This window comes from Alternaria hordeiaustralica (genome assembly GCF_023758085.1).
Source record: "Alternaria hordeiaustralica strain BMP 2776 chromosome Unknown scaffold_17, whole genome shotgun sequence".
Taxonomy (NCBI): Eukaryota; Fungi; Ascomycota; class Dothideomycetes; order Pleosporales; family Pleosporaceae; genus Alternaria; species Alternaria hordeiaustralica.
The window spans coordinates 433,548-453,967 of NW_026056789.1; the positions used below are offsets into that span (position 1 = coordinate 433,548).

The 20,420-nt window shown below is 53.2% G+C and overlaps 9 protein-coding genes across 9 annotated transcripts; 5 read left to right on the forward strand and 4 right to left on the reverse strand.

The window, feature by feature from the left end:
* Positions 1–37: 37 nt before the first annotated feature.
* J4E84_007666 (uncharacterized protein) lies at positions 38–3,716 on the forward strand (the record flags this gene model as incomplete). The annotated part of the gene is made up of 5 exons (XM_049390248.1): positions 38–197; positions 248–577; positions 630–1,258; positions 1,308–3,155; positions 3,204–3,716. 5 exons carry the CDS (start codon positions 38–40, stop codon positions 3,714–3,716), a joined length of 3,480 nt encoding a protein of 1,159 aa, XP_049242101.1.
* A 4,619-nt stretch (positions 3,717–8,335) lies between these two features.
* J4E84_007667 (uncharacterized protein) lies at positions 8,336–9,160 on the reverse strand (the record flags this gene model as incomplete). The annotated part of the gene is made up of 1 exon (XM_049390249.1): positions 8,336–9,160. The coding sequence occupies one exon, from the start codon at positions 9,158–9,160 to the stop codon at positions 8,336–8,338; it is 825 nt and encodes a 274-aa protein (XP_049242102.1).
* Positions 9,161–9,465: 305 nt separating this feature from the next.
* J4E84_007668 (uncharacterized protein) lies at positions 9,466–11,625 on the forward strand (the record flags this gene model as incomplete). The annotated part of the gene is made up of 1 exon (XM_049390250.1): positions 9,466–11,625. The coding sequence occupies one exon, from the start codon at positions 9,466–9,468 to the stop codon at positions 11,623–11,625; it is 2,160 nt and encodes a 719-aa protein (XP_049242103.1).
* Positions 11,626–11,685: 60 nt separating this feature from the next.
* Positions 11,686–13,331, reverse strand: J4E84_007669 (uncharacterized protein; the record flags this gene model as incomplete). The annotated part of the gene is made up of 3 exons (XM_049390251.1): positions 11,686–12,568; positions 12,622–13,129; positions 13,187–13,331. 3 exons carry the CDS (start codon positions 13,329–13,331, stop codon positions 11,686–11,688), a joined length of 1,536 nt encoding a protein of 511 aa, XP_049242104.1.
* Positions 13,332–13,946: 615 nt separating this feature from the next.
* Positions 13,947–15,156, reverse strand: J4E84_007670 (uncharacterized protein; the record flags this gene model as incomplete). The annotated part of the gene is made up of 3 exons (XM_049390252.1): positions 13,947–14,180; positions 14,236–15,078; positions 15,130–15,156. 3 exons carry the CDS (start codon positions 15,154–15,156, stop codon positions 13,947–13,949), a joined length of 1,104 nt encoding a protein of 367 aa, XP_049242105.1.
* Positions 15,157–15,496: 340 nt separating this feature from the next.
* On the forward strand, positions 15,497–16,279 carry J4E84_007671 (uncharacterized protein; the record flags this gene model as incomplete). The annotated part of the gene is made up of 1 exon (XM_049390253.1): positions 15,497–16,279. One exon carries the CDS (start codon positions 15,497–15,499, stop codon positions 16,277–16,279), a length of 783 nt encoding a protein of 260 aa, XP_049242106.1.
* Positions 16,280–16,435: 156 nt separating this feature from the next.
* J4E84_007672 (uncharacterized protein) lies at positions 16,436–17,311 on the reverse strand (the record flags this gene model as incomplete). Its single annotated transcript, XM_049390254.1, has 1 exon — positions 16,436–17,311. One exon carries the CDS (start codon positions 17,309–17,311, stop codon positions 16,436–16,438), a length of 876 nt encoding a protein of 291 aa, XP_049242107.1.
* Positions 17,312–18,692: 1,381 nt separating this feature from the next.
* Positions 18,693–19,089, forward strand: J4E84_007673 (uncharacterized protein; the record flags this gene model as incomplete). Its single annotated transcript, XM_049390255.1, has 2 exons — positions 18,693–18,825; positions 18,881–19,089. 2 exons carry the CDS (start codon positions 18,693–18,695, stop codon positions 19,087–19,089), a joined length of 342 nt encoding a protein of 113 aa, XP_049242108.1.
* A 103-nt stretch (positions 19,090–19,192) lies between these two features.
* On the forward strand, positions 19,193–20,190 carry J4E84_007674 (uncharacterized protein; the record flags this gene model as incomplete). The annotated part of the gene is made up of 2 exons (XM_049390256.1): positions 19,193–19,196; positions 19,472–20,190. 2 exons carry the CDS (start codon positions 19,193–19,195, stop codon positions 20,188–20,190), a joined length of 723 nt encoding a protein of 240 aa, XP_049242109.1.
* Between the last annotated feature and the right edge of the window lie 230 nt (positions 20,191–20,420).

Genomic DNA, 20,420 nt, shown 5'->3' on the forward strand with positions numbered 1-20,420 from the left:
TGCTGTCCTCCCTCTCCCCTGGCGCCGAAGCAACGTCATGTTCAACAACGGTAGCTTACAGGACCTACAGACCCCCCCTGAGAGCGAAAAGGCCAAGCGCTACATACAGCAGCTGGACGAGGCTCGATGCGCCGGACGATGGGCCGACGTGCCTGAGCTGTGTCGCAAGGTCGAGAAGCATGCGCCGCACCGACGATGTCAGCAAACCTCTCTGTTTGGTCTTTCTGAGGGCTAACGGCGACCCAAGGCCTCACCCTCACAGCGCGCTCCGACGCCCAGATAGCCGCACACAGCACCAAGAGGCCCTCGACCGCCTCCTCTGCCGCCTCCACCACCGGCCTGTCACAGATCATACCCTCGCTGCTCGCAACGATCGAAGAAGATGGCACGCAGGGTCAAGACGCCTTCCAGGCCAACGTCTGCCTCGGCTGGGCCCACTACGTGCTGGACGAACCGGGACTGGCAGTTGCGCGGCTCCCACAGGACTTTGGGGCAGTCGCGACCCAGCTGTCGGGCGAAGCAGGCACCTTGAGCGGCTGGTCTCGGGTGTGTCTGGTCAAGGGCACATATCTCAAGGGTACAGCTATACTGTGTGACCTCATTCTGGCTCCGGAACTGACGCAATCTAGGCTCCGCGCTCGAAAAGACAGGTGCGATTGGTGAGGCAGCCACCATCTACTCGTCGATAATACCCTGGCTGTCCACGACGACCACCCCGAACACCGAATCGGCCCAGTTCAAGATGTGGGGAGAGCAGTCTCTCGTCCGTCTCTGTCAACTGTCCGACCAGTCCATGGGCCTCAGCGAGCGAATCAACGCGTCCGAGGCTCTACGCACCTACCGCTACTGGGCAAAGTTCTGGGATGCAACTTCCAAGAACGCCGCATCAGACGTTGGCAACTCAGCACGGTATCGAAGATTGGCGTGGAAGGCCTACTACGACTCGCTATCAACCATTCTCCGCTATGATCTCGCCTACGAACCCGATTCCACGCCCATCATACAAGAGAAGCCAACGCCTACCGCACAGTCAGACGCACGTCTACGGCAACGGGCGGAGCTAAAACGTGTCGAGGCTGTCTACGAGAACCTGTTGATACGAGAGACACACTTTCCCAAAGCCAGCGAGACCAATCATGAAGTCGAAACGTGGGTGGATTCCGTCATGGACAACTGGCGCCTCCTCTGCGGTCCCACCTGGAGCGACGATGATCTGGGCGAGGGAGGAAAGGAGGGTGTCGCGCGAGGAGTACTTGATGTAAGTTACTCATCTACCCCGAGAGGATCCAATGACTAATATCATCTAGATCCTCTATCGAGCAGCCACCAAGACGTACCACTCGACCCAGATCCTGCGCAACCTCTTCGTTGTCCACGCATCTCTAGCCGAGCCTGAGTTGGCATACAAAGCCTACGATTCCTATGTCGAGATCATCACGCGGAACAAGGATCGATCGGAAAAGTCTGGCGAACTCGAGGCTGGCATTGACGACGACAGCACGGTGTTGAGGACCTCCGCCGAGGCCATCAGGATGCTCTGTAGATGGGGATCTAGGCATGATGCCGAAAAGGCTCTCGAGATTGCTCACAGTATCGAGCACTGGTTGGAGCAGGCAGATCATCTTCGCTCAACGTCTGATACCCGCTCAATTGCTTCGAGCACATCTTTCGTCGAACCCACGGCCCTAGCCGCCGCCTATTGCGCCATTGGCATCAGTCAAGCACACTGGGCACAGCTCACTTACGAAGTTGAGGCACGGGCCACGATCCAGGCCAAAACTGTGCAGTACCTCAGGAAGTCGCTTTCACCTAATCTCGGTGACGAACATAATGTGGAAGCTCTTTACGCCCTCGCTTTGGTTCTCGCGGAAACAAGGGACATCCCCGGTGCCATCAAAATCGCCAAGCGTGCACTTTCTCCAGCAACAAAGGGTACAACGGTCAGTGTAGATGGAGTTCTGTCGGATGGCATCACCACTGAATATGGACGCGAACGCAAGTTGATACCCGTGTGGCATCTTCTTGCCCTGCTGTTGACGTCACGGTCTGAGTTTACCGCTGCGGAGAAGGCATGCGAGGCAGCTTTCGAACAATTCGGCGATCCTGCTGTCCTGTTCGGCCGTGACTCGGGCGCATTCCGAAGCGAACACCTCCAAGAGGCTGCCGGTCAAGAGCCTCTTGAATCTGGCATTGTCGATCGCATGGAGCGTTTCGAAAAAAGCAACATACTGCAGATCAAGATGACGCAGCTGTCTCTTCTTGAGATCACCGATGGTGCCACCGCTGCGGTTGACGGATGTGACGAGCTCCTTGCACTGTACGGTCGACTGTTCGGCGATCCGGCAGCAGACAAAGTCAAGACTCCACCCGAACCTGCGTCGCTGGCGCCCCCAAAGACCGCCTCGGGCACACGAGGTAGTATTTTCCGCGGACGAGGGTCAGTCAGAACAACTCAGCAAGAAAATGCTGATCGAAGTAAATCTGTGGTCAGCTCCAAGACAGCTACCACACAACCGGAAGTGCCTCCTGCGATTCAAGTCACTGATGACAACGGCGCAGCTCCTACTAACGGTCATCACCGGCACCATCTGTTCCACCACCACCACAAGCAGGATGATGGTCAGGCCGGCAAAGACACCGTTCCAGAGGTACCGCCGCTTCCAGAACACGTTCCAAACAGCACTCGTGCACGCAGTAACACTGCAAACTCAAAATCGCCTCGACGCATTTCCAATCCCAGCTCTCCAGGAAAGTCAATAGAAAAGGGTGACACACCACTTCCACCCGTCGCCCATAACCTAGATCACTCCTCTCCGCCTTTGGGTCACGAAGAACAACCACCCAGACAGGATACTCGCTTGCCTTCGCGCTTACCACATGCCGACTACATACCTGCGGATCCCCACTTTTCCAAAATCCAAGAACGTCGTCAAAAAGTCTCGTTGCTGGTCAGCATATGGATCTTCATCTCTGGATTATACGCAAGAGCGCACATGTTCCAGGATGCTAGGGAAGCTGTTGCTGAGGCATTGAAGCTGGTGGAGACATTTGAAGCAGAGGTGTCATTGGAACACTCAACAGCAAAGGCGCTCGCGGACAAGGGGTGGGGTGGCGGCAAGAGTGTTGAGGAGTTGTGGGCGGACGTGTTTGCTGCTGTGAGTCACTTGTTATCTTCCACATTATCTCTACTGACATTGCTACAGCGCGCAGAACAGCTTGTCGCCCAATCGATGAAGCATGAAGCTCGCGCAGACTTTGAACGCGCTCTACAACACCTCCCAGACCACCCTGAAGCCATCGTCGGTCTTTCAAACATCCTTTTGGATATCTACAGCGAGGTCATACCGCTGGAGCCTGCCAACACCGACACCATCTCCCCTCCGCTACAGTCATCGGCCTCTTCAATCCATACAAAGACGTCGACATCGAAGACCCAATACCTAACGTCTCACACACCGTCAGTAGAGAACCAGCTCTCATCACCCACGCTCACCCGTCTTGCCGCGCGCGACCGCGCATTCGGTCTACTGTCCACACTTACCAAGCTTGGTGCTGGCTGGGACTACTCCGAAGCATGGTACGCAATGGCCAGAGCCTACGAGGAGAGTGGGCAAATCGACAAGACAAAAGAGGTGCTCTGGTGGTGTGTAGAATTGGAAGATACGCATCCCGTGCGCAGCTGGAAGGTAGTCACAACCGGCGGTTTCGTACTATGATTGAGATTGCAATAATCGTACGTAGATTGGGCTGTTCGTATACCCATCCTAATTATGCAAGTTTGGATCTCTTTTAAAACCATCAATCCAGCAATCTCTCCAAACTGACTGGAACATTGAAATGACCACCTCCCCCCAACATCCCATCTTGCCCGTGCACCTCAAACCAAATCCCCCACCCCCAACCCCCCATAATAAACAACCCCCCTCCCCCTCATCCCCGCACTCTTCACCCCCTTAAGCACACTCTTATGCACCACAACCTCCCTCATCCCCCACCCCTCCGCGCCCCCAGCCCAACCCCTTAACACCCCGCCCTCGTTATCCAAAAACCGTACTTTTATACTCAAGCACACCGTCGTCGCGCGGCGGCAAATAAACGCCCAGCACGCATGACACACCATGCGTTGTAGCAACCAGGACAAGTTTGTGTGGCCAGGCCGGGAGCGAGCCAGATAAGGATGGCGTGGGAAGAATATCCGATACGCGATACTGCGGGGGAGGGATGTGGTTGCTGTGATGGGGCCGCCGGTGAAGGAGGTGGGTATGTCGATTAGGATGGTGAGGGGTGGGTAGGTGTGGAGGGTTGGTGGGGGCACGCATGTCGCTATATAGGAAAGGATTCGGAGGATGAATGTTGTTACTGCTTCTAAAACGCCTACGTCTGGCGTCGAATTGAGCGTCCACATTCTGAGCCTCTTAGCCAGCTGTTCGGACGTGATTCCGCCCTCTCGGTAACGCCGGATAGAACAGATTGTGAAGTCTCGTCGTACCGGTTCTATGCGGTGGAACAGGAAGGTCCAGAATGTGCGTTGGAAACGGAAGGAGTCGTGCAGGTTTATTACGCCGAGGAGGTGGTCGGCCGAGATTATTATCGTTGGGGCTGTGGACTTGATGGTGGAGAGGTGGGGGGAGAGGACGTAGGATGCTTCGGTACGGATTTGGTGGTTTGTGGCCAGGAGGGAGATGCCGGGGATTGTTGTGGTTACTAGTGTGAGGTGGTGTGGGCCGCATTTGAGGGGGATGGTGTGGTGTTGGGTTTTGGGGATGAGGTGGGTGAATATCTTTTGTCGGAGTTCTTTGGGGAGGGAGAGGAGGGGGAAGGGCTTTGGCGGTATGGAGGTGGGCGGCGGCAAGGGTGTGGGTTTTCCTGGCGAGGGGAGCGAGGGAGGTGGTTCTGTTGGGCCCATGGTTGTGCCGGGATGCGCGGGCTGAAGGATCTGTTGGTGTGGTAGCTGATGTTGCCCGGGTGTGACTCTGTAGTCTGGTTTAAGGCGGGTGATTATCTGTCCCATTAGAAGAACGCGAAGTTTGTGATGAGTGAGACAGTGAGATGAAATCGTCTTTCACCAGTACAAGCGAGCAGAAGCATTTTCGTTCCACAGTGTTGGTTTCAGGGTCGAGGAGTGGATTCTGGGTACCACGTGTGTTCCAAAGTATAGCATTGTTCTCCGAAGGCGGAGTTACGAGACTTGACTAGAGTTCGTGTCGCATACGTGCTTTCAAATTTGTGTGAGTAGATGCTGAGATGTTGCATACTTCTACCTTGATGATATTTCTGCAGATGCGTAGCCATACCTGGTGTGGTCAAGGTCTTTGCTGTAACCAGAACGTGGTGATCAAAGTAATGTAAATATACACGAAGGGTTTGCGCATCGGTCTCACCTCGATGCGGCTGAACGAGGTTAAAGTGCTGGTTGATAGGCAGCCTCCGTGGCTTGCTTGCCAAGGACACATGGTCAAGCAGAGGTTGAGTGTCGTGCTCGACAATTGACACGTCTCCATGGCTGATGCATGCATCTTCTGAAACTACAATGGTCAATAATGGAGAGCGGAAGAGTGTCAATGTTGATTTGGGCAGTCGCATAGCTGGTGACGGTGTGGGAGAGGTTGATAGTAACGCGCGACGCAGACGCGTCGACGCCACGACCTGACGTCATTGGTCAACAGGAAGACACGCAACGCCGACCTTCGCGTCTTTCACCCCCGGCCGCTTATCGCGACACAGCACAAACCCTTCTTTGCTCAGTACCAAGACTCAAATGAAGGCATGCCGCCAAACCGTTGCAATCTCCTCGGCACTGGCTCGCTCAATCCCGCGTTCATCGCGTCCCAATGCGGCTTCCACGACTATTAGGCGCGATGGGAGTGCCTGCTCATGTCTCATAGCTCTTGCCCATAGCGACGGCTGACCTGGCAAGCATCAACGATGCAGAGGCTGTCGCAGAGAGCGTGGATGTCGTCTGAAGCCCGGACTTGTCTGTTGACGCATCACGTCGAAACATCCCACCACCCCATCGCAACGCTGCCATTCATAACGCATCGGAGTTGTTAGGAGACTATCAGCACGAACCATTCTTCTTCCCGATATTGTTCCTACTGCAACGCTCAACATGAAGGCCGCTTTCCTGCTTCGTGTGCTTTCGGCCACGATGCTCCTTGTCATCGTCTTCGGCAAACAAAGCGACCAATACTCGCCAGAAGACCCGATCGAGGGTCTCCTCAGATACCAGCATTGGAAGTCAACAATAGCAGCCCACGCCAGTATCAACGGCCCTTGGGGTAACTTGAGTGGTATCGTGGTTTCCAGTCGGCTGGATCCAGATTGTACGTGTCTCGAACTCTCAGTAAAAGGCTGGAATCTGACAAGTAAGACTGGTATACGTGGACGAGAACAGCGGCATTGACCTTCAAAATGATCATCAATTACTTGGGATATTCTGGCGACCCATGGGATATTGCCGACATTGACAAGTATATCAAGGTTCAAAGCAAGCTGCAGCTTGTTCAAAATCCCTCCGGTGGTCCATAGGCGGGCGGCTTAGGAGAGCCAAAGTTCCACGTCAATGCCACTGCCTTTACCGGGACCTATAACCGACCACAGCAAGACGGTCCAGCGCTCCGTGCTACAGCTCTCACCATGTTCGCTAGAAACCTCCTCGCGACCTTGGGGAATGGCTTCGGCTTAGAGAGCCTGCAGTACATTCAGACTGAGATCTGGCCAATCATCAGGAACGATCTTGAGCACACTGTTCGATACTGGAATACTACAAGCTTTGACCTATGGGAAGACACACAAGGGTCTTCTTTTTTTACCCTTTCAGCATCACATCGCGCACTCGTTGACGGATCGTCACTCGCAACAGCAACAGCTATGTCCTGTGATGGTTGCGCTGTAACCGCACCTCGAATACTGTGTTTCTTGGAAAGTTTCTGGACCGGGACCTACATCAAGTCAAACCTCAACGCTGGAGACAGCCGAAGTGGGATAGACGCAAGCACCATTATTTCCTCGATTCATACGCATGATCCAAATGCAGGATGCACAAGCAGCACTTTCCAACCATGCTCCTCCAGAGCTCTCGCCAACCACAAGACAGTCACCGACTCTTTTCGCATTATATACCCCATCAATAGTGGCATACCGCAGGGTCATGCAATCGCGGTCGGGAGATATCCCGAAGACGAAGATCACGGCGGTAATCCGTGGTATGTAACGACAATTGCGGCAGCTCATCAACTTTACCTAGCAAGACTCCACTGGATAGCCCAAGGGGCTGTAACGATCGATAGGACCTCGTTACCGTTCTTCCGCGACCTGCTGCCAACGATCTCGATAGGAACTCACAAACGACACTATAATTCAACTTATGAATCAATTCTCTCTGCGGTACACAACTATGCGAATGGCTACATGGCTGTGGTGTTGAAGTACACACCTCCCGATGGCAGCTTGTCGGAGCAATTCGACAGGAACAACGGCATACCATTGTCTGCACCCAACTTCACTTGGTCACACGTTGCATTCCACGAAGCTTTTGCGGAGCACGACTGGATGCCGTACTATAGCTGGGGCGCACCTCTCAATCACGCGCTCACAGCATCGCAATGCAAATGTTACGCACACATAACCTTTAATGTTCGCGTCAAAGGGGCGGGCACCTTCTTCGTCGTTGGAAGCGTGGCGGAACTAGGCAGTTGGGACAAGGATATAGCAAGGCAACTAAGCAGGGTGGCTTCTCCCTCCTACCACACTGAATATTCCGTACAGATCGACGTACCGGCGTCGACTTCCATCCAGTACCGTTACTTCATGAGATCCCTCACATCCAGCGGCCATCACGACATCATTGAAGATAATTCAACTCAAAGCATTCTCACAGGTGGATGCGGGAGCAACAGGGATACGCCTGTCGTCTTGGAAGTCATTGAGTGACTCGTCAGGTTGGCTCTAGGGGGTTCATCACTGTTGAATCCGGCGATACTGTGTCAACGCAATGTTTCGATTTTCACCTTTCCATTCCTAGCATGATTCATTCCCAGTTGCTCAGCTCACAATACATTTCACTCTCATCAAGATGATGATCTGAAGTCCTGATCATTCTTTTTCCCTTGCAAGTCGCCGTTGTCGGGCAAGATGCTTCTTTTTTTACGCACACTTAAAGTTTGAGTAAACAGTCTGCGACACCCGACGTCCTTTTACATTCACAATGCACCATCAAGCTGGTCGGCTGACATGGCGACACCACAACCCAGGAGCGAATCAGAATATCTTGTCTGCACCTTGTGTCAGCCTCATTCCACAAAGCTACTACGCGGCACAAACGTACCGTGACCTGCTAAACGCAGTCTTGCGGAACCCAAGCCTCGATCCATTCTTCATACTCAAGACCCACATGCTCGACAAGGTAACCAGATGGACCACGCGATGAAAACCACCGTCTCGAATTAGATGCAAACCCCGGAGGTACCAGACATACCCTGAATTGGACGTCGCAAGGCTGAGCCCGCCAAAGCTCTTTGGCGTCTTCCTCGAATCGAAGCAAAGAAGCAACGTCTTGTGTGCGCTGCAGCGACTGCAACGATGTTTTACACGCTGCATCAAGCGCAATGTCGATCGCCCTGGTATCAGGACGCATCTGCGACAAGCACCAGCCAGCTTGACGCGCCCAGTCGGTTATGATGGAGCTATCTGGACCCAAAGCTGAACATTCAGGCCTTGCGGTGACGCAGGTGGATCCTGTCTTCCGCGTGTTTAGAAACCACGCCAGATATTCCAGAGCTGCCTGCAGTGGTCCACCCTTTTGCGCGATGGCTTCCAAGTCTCCACAGGGCACGATCATTTTAGGACTCAGTTGTGACATCTTGGAAGCGTCGCCAGCTGCTCGGGTACTGTTGCGCTTCTCCGCCGTACGCGCAATGATTGGAGTAGCTTCTGTTCGGATGATTCTGGAGACAAGGCGTACGGTGGTGGGATACCAGATGTTAACGAGCTTGACTTTCGTATTCTTCATCCAAAGACGTTCGCTCTCATTGTCCCTTTCGATGGTTATCTCGTTGTGTACTATGCATGTCGGTAACAACTCGTATACCATGAGTCTAATCTCAGCGGGTAGATCGAGGAAGCGGAAGTCCATGGGTGTGAGCGCTGAAGGACGGCTCATGGTGGGTGTCGTGTTGGTAATTTGGGGGGTGAACTCGGTTTTGAGCAACTGAGAACTCTGACTAGCGTGACTTTTGCGACTGGATGAAAAATAGTGAAAGTGAATGACCCCGACCTGATCTATACTCTTCAGTTTTGGCTTGTGTCTGTTGTCGATATATCGACAGCGGTCTGGAATGACTCGCCTGCAGAAGCCTCTGGTGCCACGAGCGAGTCAGTGGACCTTGAGCTCAACCCCGCGACTTCCATCCGTCGCACCCCAACACAGCACAACACCACCCTCAAGCATGAGCGGGCCAGACGCATATGAACAGCACCGACAGCCTCGCACGTGATGATGGAGACCGCGATCAAGCCTGCAATGAGTGCCGCCGACGGAAAGCGCGATGCGACAAGACGCTTCCAGAATGCGGGCCCTGCAAGAGAAACAGGAGACACTGTCTCTACGAACGGCACAGTAGAACCCCATTGACGCGCAAATATCTCACTCAAGTTGAAGAGCAACTTCGTCGATCACAAGCTCAACTCGCCCGCGCAGAACAACGCGTCCAAGCAGCCGAAGCGCGTGTGCGACAGCTCGAGACCGCCCAAGGCGACGACGCGCCATCTCCCCACGACGATGCTGCCAATATAAGAGGCGCAGCCGACGAACCGCCCATTGAAGTCTCGCTTGAAGGGCCGCCTTCTGGTCCAGCTGACTTCAGTTGGGATGAACAATCCCAGGAAAGCGGTCCAGCCGAGACAGACGCCGCGAGCACACATACACATACTTCTCCTGGAGAAGACGAGCGCGTCGTCGATGGCATGGCCTCGCTCACAGTGGATGAGAGCGAGGCGGGGTATTTAGGCGTCGCGTCAGGTGCTGCCATGTTGCGACTGCTCCTTCCCGACGCTCAGCAGTCTTCGCGGAAAGCGCCACCCACGTCCAGCTTCAGCACCACTACACCGGACAATGGGCACTGGCTGTACACAGATCTATGGGATAGCCTTGATCTAGGAGCCGTCGACCTCGATGCCGCTATCAACGGTTACTTCGGCCTCTACCACATCTCGTATCCTATCGTAGAGGAACACACCTTCCGTGCTCAATACGCCCAGGTCATTCCTCGCCCCAACGGCCGTAGCTGGCATGCGCTCGCTTTTATGATCGCTGCGATAGGTCATTTCACAACGGCTACAGGCCCGGCCGACACAGACAGGAGATTGTTCATGGCTGCCAAGTCCAACCTGTCGATTGAGAGCTTAGAAATTGGCAACATCACCCTTGTCCAAACGCTCACGCTCATGTCCAACTACCTGCAGAAACGGAACAAGCCAAATAGTGGGTACAACTATCTTGGTCTTGCCCTTCATATGGCCATTGGTTTAGGACTACACAAGGAGTTCAATCATTGGGACATCACCCCACTCAACATGGAGATCCGCCGGCGCGTATGGTGGTCCATGTTTGTCTTCAACATTGGCGCAGCTGTCACATTCGGTCGCCCTCTGGCCTGGCCCAACAAGAACGTTGAAGTTCATTTGCCTTTGAACATTCCCGACAGGGCTTTGACTAATCTGTCACGCATTGCTCCGAGCGAGGTGGACCACGTCACAACGTTCAGTGCCGTCATCATGCAGTCCAAATTCCACATTTTAACAAATGACATATACACGAAGGTCATATCGATGCCTTTTCCAGCCGCTACGGAGCTGATTCGTCTCGATGATACCGTAATAGACAGATGGCAGTCATCAGTGCCCGATTGGTATCGCCGTGGAGCGACCGTGCCCACTCAATTTGCGACTAGCCATGCTATCATGTGGTGGCGGCTGAGCAACTTCAGGGTCATCATGTATCGACCGTATGTAATTCGCCATGTACTACAAGCCAGATCGCAAGACATGGACAATACTGTGCCGGCCTCAGTGCAAGAGGCGTATGCCAGATGTCTTCGCGAAGCTGAGATGAGCATTGATGCCATTAGTACATTTTGGGCTAGCTCTCCGCCCATGCGGATGTCTGCATGGTACGCATTGTACTTCTTGTTTCAGGCTTCGCTCATACCCTGCGTGTGTTTGCGTAACGAACCTACTTCACCTTCCTCGGCAAGTTGGCGTGCGCAAATCAAACGGACAATGCATACTATGCAGCTATTGTCGTCGATCAACCCGAGTGCTCAGGATTGCCTGAATGTACTCCAACGTCTCTGTGGCCCGTTCCTGCAATCTGAGATTCCTGGACAGGATGCACATGTGCTCGCAACTCCCGCTGGTGACCTACTGGAACATGCTACCGAGGAGTCCCCGCAGACACAGATCAACAACGTCTACAGCATGATGTGGCCGAATGCCAATGATGCTGAGGCTGACGTACTGATGCAGGGGGGACTCTGGTCTGACTTCCTTCCGGACGTCGATGATTCTGGACAGCCTCGACCGAGCGGACCCAATGTCTATTCCGATTCACAATTTGCATGGGGTTGACGCAGGATTCTGTCTCTATCAAGACACCACGCAAATCTATTGGTTACAACAATCTACCAATCAACATACCCTGGCTACCTCGATGTGCTGCTTGTCGAACTTTTCTTCTTTTTCCACAAGATCTGCGTCAGGTGCCGCTCCTGGGCCATCAAAGATTTCAGCAATCTCCTCCAAGCTCCGACCCTTCGTCTCTGGAAAGAAGAAGTAAGTGATCCCGAGGAAGACCACCAGCAAACAGCAGAAGACTATATAGTACTTCCAGCCCAGGTTTTCCATGCCGACCGGATTGACAAACGCCTGGATGACCAACGAAACATAGATGGAGAGCAGTTCGCAGCTGATACCCTTCGATCGGAGACTGTAGGTAAAGATCTCAGTCGGATAGCTCATCAAAAGCGGCGTATATGCGATGTCGTAGTGGAAATAGAAAACGAAGAGGCACACCACCACGACATATCCTGCCGCCTTGTTGTTATCCTCGTTATTGACAGCGGAGCATGCTGTCCAGACAATGTACGAGATTAGCATACCGACGCCACTCCAGAGGAAAAGAGTTCGCCGTCCCAGTCGGTCGACCAAGAGAGCCGCGCTTACAGCTGCGGCGAAGTTGAAGATCTGCAGCAGCCCATTGATGAGCGTCTGCATAAATGGATCCGTTATGCCGATCGAGTTCAATACCAGGGTGAGATAGTAGGATACCACTCCTATACCGTTCCACTGTGCAAACCCACCAACGCACACGGCGAGGAAGAGCCGCTTCCGGTTGCCAGGGGTAGCAACAAGCGCACTCCATTGTACTGATTTGGCCGCACTCTCTTGTCGAATGGCGTAAACGATCTCGCTCATCTCTCGGGTAACCAGCGGGCTATGTTCGTCACCACCAGAATGGTATCGGGCAAGGATTTGTCGGGCTTCATCGTGCCGCTCTTTGGCGACGAGCCATCTGATTACAGTGTTAGTGCTTATGAAGCTCCATACAGCGCTCGCGTTCCATACCTGGGGGACTCAGGCAAGGTCCAGAAGAATGCAAGTTGCACTAGTGGATATCCAGCCTGCAAGATCGTCGGTATCCTCCAGCTCCAATTCCCCGAGTGGTTCTGAGTCCCAAACGTTGTCCACGCAGCCAAAATAGCACCGAGGTAGTACATGGTCCAGAAAGCACTTGTGTACTTGCCTCGGTGCGTAGGATAGGCTAGCTCGGCGATTAACATCGGGGAGGGTTGGACGACGAACATGCCTGCAGCGCCCACAACAGCTCGTGAGACGACGAATTGCGCCAATGTTGTTGCTGTTGCTTGTATGATAGTCGCAATGATCACACCGATGAGACCACTGAACAACACGATGCGCCGGCCGTAGCGATCAGAGAGCACTCCAACGAACGGCAGCACGACTACGGAGCCGGCAGACTGTGCCGCGTTGACGAGACCAAGAAGCGCTCCGGTGGGGTGGCCGAAGTATTCTTGCCATTGAGGGAGCGACTGGAGACCATTCATCAACGAGCCTGTCGAGAGTCAGCGACATCCATTCGTATCCAAAGGCGTCGCGAAGCTCTACTCACCATCGTATCCTGCCACAGCTGAAGACAATAGAGGCACCAATAAGATCAGGTTCAAGCGTCGTAAGTGCGGAATTTGGAACCAGTACTTCTTGGTTTGAGGCAGCACCTCCGCTATGGCATGACCAACGATATCGGCGTCTTTCATGGTTGCAATCGCGATCACAGTGGAAACAATAGTCGGAGTCTTCTGATCAACCAGCAAGGAAGCTTCAAACATCGGTCAGCATCTCGGATATATATACGTTCTTGCATGACCCGGCTACGGGGTATGCCCACAGCCGGCACATGGCTATTTTACCCCAGGTTCTGAGCGCCGGTTCATGCTAGCGAAATGCGGGTTGCAGCGACGATCGGGATGGAATGGGGTGATGCGCGAGTCATGTTGGGTGGACGGTCGACTGTCACCCCAACGCTAACTGCGTCATATCAGCCTAGCCCGGGGAATCTCGTTACGGGGCACAGTCAATCATCGGGTGCCTGACGCTCCAGACTTGTCTTTGCACCCCGCCGCGCTACATCTTCTTGATGGACGGCACTCTGTCCGCCTTTCGGCTCATGGCACTATTTCCGTATGGCCACGCAACATTCAGTACCGAAGTGTTGCGCAACAATACCTCACGCACCTGAACCTGTTTTTGGCGCATGATTTTGTGGCTGTGTGACAGAGACAAGATTGCCATCCGATACTGGCACATCAGGTTTCCCTCATCATAAAGTAGGGACATGGCATGCAAAATCTCGATTCCATTCACGCCCATCTCTATTGCACACCCTCTATAATGACCTTGAAGACGCCCTCCTGCGCAGCTTTTACCAGCTCGAAAGCTTTCTCGGCATCCTCGAACTTGAATCTGTTTGTGATGAGTTTCTTCACATCCACCTTGCCTGAAGCCACCAGGTCTATCGCATTGGGGTAGCAGCCAACCGAATAGCGGATAGAGCCCTTGATGGTCAACGCACGGATACAGGCCGTCGTGATGGGGAAAACGACATTCTAGCGTTTCTCATTAGCAACTGAATAGCGAGACACGGTTCAGGTGCAGACTTACTTCCTTGCCCATACCCGCCTGGACATAGGTGCCGCCCTTCTTCGCCACATTGATGCCGGCCTGTATACACGGTTCGGCTCCTGTGCATTCCAGGACGATGTCTGCACCCTCGCCCAGATTGAATTGCTCTTTAATGGTCGCAGCAATACTCTCCGAATGCGCGACAGGGTCAGCTCCTTCCTCTGCCCTTTGAGGCAAGAATACGCCATCTGCCGCATATGCTTTGGCAAAATCCAGTCTTGCCTGGGAGATGTCGACAGCAATGACTTTCTTCGCGCCTGAAGCTTTTGCGACTGCCTGCGACAGTATCCCAATGGGCCCCGCACCGAAGACGACTACCGTCTGGTTCGCTCGCAAATCCGCAACCTTGCAGATCTGGACTGCGACTGAGACTGGTTCGACCATTGCTGCTTCTTCCATGTTCATATGGTCTGGAATCTTGTAACAGTAATCACTGGCAACAGTGTAATACTTCGCAAGTGTTCCATCCCAAGGTGGTGTGGCGGCAAAAATGGTATCGTTACAAAGGTTGTAGGAGCCAGAGCGGCAGTAGTCGCATCGCCTGCAAGGCACACCAGGTTCAATGGCAACGCGATCTCCCACTTTGAGGTTTCTGACGGCTGAGCCAACCTCTACGACTGTTCCGGAACTTTCGTGACCAAGGATGATGGGGCTGTTCAGGACAAAGTCGCCGATGCGGCCGCGCTGCCAGTAATGTACATCGCTGCCGCATATTCCTGTTTGCGCAACATGGACGCGGACTTCATGCTCATCGCGTAGCTTAGGCACTTCGCGGTCCTCGAATGCGACATCTTTGATGGCACGAAGGACGAAGGCCGGGTTCTGGAGAACAGGTCAGTTTCAGACTGGAAAAGCACACTGCAGTCATCTCACCTTCTCAGTGATGGTTGTGGAAGACATGTTGTTTGCAAAATCGTCTGCAACGTCTCATTGAGTTCTTTGAGAGCTCCATCTTGTATGCGCGTGACCAGTATACCTGGACACAGGTCGGGTGTGACGAAGCGCAAGTGCGGGGATCGTGGGGTCAAGGGCAACCGTCAACCTGCGCGGGGTGTATCCCCAATGCACTAAAGGACACCACCCCTACCCACATGATGTAGGTATGTTTTCCGAGCAGGTACACCCACTCCGATACCCATCGTCCGATAAGATTGGAACCGTCATGGTGCGCCAATCTGGTTGCGATCCTTTCCTCCCATTGCATCCTTTCTACTTTACACCTTGACTTCCATCACCCACAATGCCTCTCGCGCAGCCCTCTAACCCAGACGAACATGTCACGTCCCAATTCTCACTCAAAGGTAAAACCGCAGCCGTAACAGGCGGCGTCCGCGGAATCGGGCTAGCCGCCTCCAAAGCCCTCGCAGAAGCCGGCGCAAACGTCGCTATCTTGTACTCCAGCACCAAAGACGCCGACGCCATCGCCTCATCCATCGCCTCCGCAACAGGCGTGCGAGTACAAGCCTACAAAGCCTCCGTAGAAAACAAAGAAGAAATAACCCACGTCATCAACACCATCGCAAAAGACTTCGGCGGCCTAGACATCGTCGTCGCAAACGCCGGCATCGCCACACACCACCCCGCCGAAGACTACACCGAAGACCAATGGCGCCGCATCATGGCCGTAAACCTCGACGGCGCATTCTACACCGCGCAAGCCGCAGGCGTAATCTTCAAGCAGCAAGGTCACGGCAACCTCATCTTCACTGCTAGCGTATCCGCTATCCTCGTCAACGTCCCGCAGAAACAGGCAGCGTACAACGCGTCAAAAGCGGGTGTTGTGCAGCTAGCCCGCTGTTTGAGTGTCGAGTGGGTGGATTTTGCGCGCGTTAATTGTATTTCTCCCGGGTTTATTGCGACGGATATGCTGGATGTGCATCCGAAGGAGTGGAGGGAGAAGTGGATGGGTATGGTGCCTGCGGGGAGGCTGTGTGAGACGGGGGAGTTGAAGGGCGCGTATGTGTTTTTGGCTAGTGGCGCGAGTAGTTATATGAGTAAGTCTTCCCCTCCCTTTGCTATGTGAGTACTAGGTTGCTGACATGCTCGAATAGCTGGGGCGAATTTAGTCATTGATGGGGGGTATACGCTACCGTAGTTGCATCGTGAAGGCAAGCACAAAGAGAGGTTCAATTCATTTTTGAGTCTGTTATTACAACACGTAATACCAAAGACAGCCTGACTACACGTCATCAGCCTCATCCTCGTTATCGCTCACCCCTAGTTCATTCCAAAGCTTTTCGATATCCTTCCCCTCGATGATCTTCCTGGTGTGAGCATCGACCCAAGACATATGCTCATCGGCCGAAAGCCTACGGTAAGCCGGCCAACTGATCTCTTCGCAAGCGGCATATATATAGATACCAAGCTCGAACTCCTTCTTTGAGTGAAAAGCTTGCTGTCCTGTGTGAGTCTCATCCTCATGTGAAGCAATACGCGCGATGCCATACGCATGTCTCGCAAGGTAATCCTCTCTCTGGGCAAACCAATCTGTCGCATCAAACCCAAACTGTTCTTGCGTAAAGTCAGCATAGTAGTGCTCGCGGTTAGCGGTAGTGATTGCGAATACGGAATGGAGAATATCGTCATTGTGGTCTGGGTCGGAACTGACATGGATTTTAGTGTGTCGAGATGGGTAGATGATGAGCCATTCTGCCGTTGCCCCTATAGGTCGAAGCGCCTCTTGGATCCAGGATAGGAAACAAAAAGCACTCCTGTCGCAATGGTCGAGCTTCATAAGGGCTGTTTGCAGATCGTAAGGTACGCTTGGTGGGAATGCTGCACGGCCTTTTGCGGTAGTCGGGTCTCCGTTTGGATCTGTTGCGATGTTGACATAGTAATGGGTGACATCGCTTTTCTGAGCAGTAAAGAAGTTCTTCACGCAATCGTGTTCAACATTCTCTAGAACAGTCATCCAAATCTGTCTGAAGGGCTCTATGATCGCTTTGATCTGGTCGTGGTCTTTCAGAGTGGTTGGTTTGGTTTTAGCAGTTGTGCTCGCGGGTGTCAGCCCTACAGCTTTGAGTAACTTGTCCAGACCCTTTAGGCCCGACTTCATTGGTAACGATTTGCTGCGAGGGCGTTGAGGCATTTTCTGTTCCAGTTGCGGTTCTGATGGAGATTGACTGCTTCTCTTGAAAGGGCAAGGATCGCTTGGAAATATGACATGGTCATCACTGGTGAATTGGCACACTGGTGATGAAGCTGTGTGAGTAGAACCTACATTGTGCATACACAAAGGTTCAGATGCCTTGTTCTAAGATGGGTAGGGCTTGTTCAACATTCAACCCGTTGCTCTGGAAACACAACGCAATGGGAGAGCGGCTTGTTCATGAACGGCGATGTGTGTAGGTAGGTGGTTGGGAGACTGGTCGTGACGTATCAGTAGATCAAACATAGTCGAAATGTTGCACTGGGTAGAAAGCGGTGAAAGCTGCGTTAAGGAACGATTAGTTGTCGGCAGGATACGTTGGACGAAGTCGACTGGCAGACGATTAGTTCATCCATGTCTACTGCTAACTATCTAGCGCCGCAGCAGCCTGGCGAACTACTGTTACTAAATATCTCCCCCTTAATGTACACAACTAAAGTACCCTCGCGAAAAGACCCCTCGGGCTCGAGCGCGAAAGACAGAGAGAAGTCGACTGGCATCACGGGGTGGGGAAGGTCCGGCCCGTGCGGACTTAGCGCGGGGTTAGCGTGCACCCTGAATCTCCTGCTCCTTGTCAGACGCCCTTCCTTCTTCATCCTCAACACCATACCTCACATTCCTGCCAAGCGCAAACGACGAAAGCCGCGACGCCATCATCATACAAGCATCCACTTCGCGAACGCAACATCCTCTCCTTCCTGCACAGCCACGATCGCGTCTGCACGGCTTGATTGGCAAACGATGCACGAGACCCACTCGTGATGCACGTTGCGGTCAGGCCACAGCTGTAAAGCCACTCACACACAGCCACGGGGCGCAAATTGGGGCGCCTACATGGCTGTACGCAACCTCCCCTGCCTTGGCGGTTGTCTACGCAGCTGCTCATGATCAGTGTGTAACCCGATGAATTACGTGGTTCGCCCAATCTGGCAATCTCGTGTAAACAGTCACCGCCTCCAAGCCGGCACTCGGCACGGCATCATTGGGAATTCAAGGGCAGATGGTAAGACTCAAGAGTGGCCATGGCTTTCTACCGCGCCCATGGAGTTGCACAAGTGGTGGATCTGGACTACGCAATGCTTGTTGGCTTGGCCTATGGGTCACTGTGACTTCAATCCACGTCGTGGGGCTGCCGGTACTCGGCCGACGATCTTGCATAAAGCCCTCAGCTTCCTCCTCACACTGTGGAGTTCTCATCAACCTCACTCTTCGTCTCACACACTTGAACACTTTCTAGCCTCATTCGACTCCTTACATCAAGTCAACTACCACCCAAACACCTTCCACAATGACTTTCTACCACACTGCTGAGGACATTCGCATCGAGGACAACCATGTGTTGAAGGCTCGTCTCCAGACCGCCGAAGGCGAGTGGAATGACGCCGAGATCGACCTCAACACCTGCATCGGCAACGACAACGGTAAGAATGACATTCATCCTCAACACGGTGTTTGTATCGATACTGATCTGATCAGGCAACTTCCACTGGGACGGCGAGGGCTTTGCCAACTCTGCCGAGAACATCGAGTTCGCACTTGAGGGAGATGGCGACGTCCCCGTCCTCCGTGCCACCCTCTTCGACGCTGATGGCAACCCCGAGACTCGCGACATCAACTTGGGCGAGCGCATCGTCAACAACGACGGCAACTTTCACTATGGTATGCAGCAACCATCAGGCCAGTGAGGCTCATCGCTAACCCGTTCATCAGAGTAAGGGATTTGCCTGGTAAGCCTTGTATAGGTCCCCGGTATCGGCAACTGTGCTATGAGACACTTCGAAGGAGGACATGGGTTATGAGTGCACCGGAAAACTCCCCAATGATATGAAATGACATACAAACTTCAACTGTACCATTCTATCAGCTACCTCGTGATGGCTATGCTTCTAACGATCAGTTACTGTGGTACTTCTCTTCCATTTCTCATTCAGTTCTATTTACTCACAGGGTAGACGATGTAGGTGTTCGGCCTTTCACTGGTACTTTCTTCCAGCTTCCCCAAGTACTTCTACACATCCCGTGACCTTAAGTCGCATTGTTGCCTAGTAGCTTCTACTCCACTATCAGGGCTGAACAAAGTTCCCAAGGTGAGTTCTAGTTTCTGGATCACTAGACAGCGAGTCGATCGCACAAAACATCTGCTGCTCAGCAACTCCTCGTACTCGCATCGCCAACGAAAGCTCACTATGGCCGAATCCACGTCACTCGCATCATGGAAACTCCATAACAGGTTCGTCGACATCGTCCGCAGCGACGCCAGTCCAATCTTGGACCTCATCCCCTCATACAACACCCTTGAGTTTGACTACAACGCGACCGGAAACACCGTCGCACTGCGCATGGGCGAATATGGCGACAGCGAAATCCTAGCACACCCCAACGGCTCCGTAACCAAGCGCGTAGTCCGCGACTCCAAGATCCGCAAAGCAGGTACCGTGTTGGAAGTCAACAGGCCAATGAGTGGCCAGTTCAAAGCCATCGCGCCGTTTGGCTGGAGCGAGACTATGCAGCAAGGGATTACCACGCCGATGAGCGCGCCGGCACATGCGCTTGTGCTAATGTACATGCACATCTGGAGTCTTAAGATGGAAAAGGGAGTTGTCGATTTGCCTATACCGAAGTACCAAAGCTTGTACGATGCACTAGTCTTGATTCGAAACGCGCTAGATACGGACTCGATATTGCCGGTTGGGCAGCGCAAGATTCCCGCGGAGGTGTTAGCCGCCTATCAGAATGGTGCTGTCGATAGGTCTGAGCCACTTGAGAAAGAGGACATTGAGAAATAACAACACTTGATTTGATTTCATAGGGCTAATGCCTTTGTACTTCAAGACTTCGTTATATACCCCTTGCTACCCAATGCGCAACAAAAAGGAAACAGACGACTTGATATCAATTTATCCTCAGCAGATGCTGCGCCGCGTACCCTGATAGTACTTGCGCCTTTCCCAATCCCAGGCATACACATGCATACAAAAGAAACAAACTGGTGGAAAGAAAAGACAAACAAATGGAA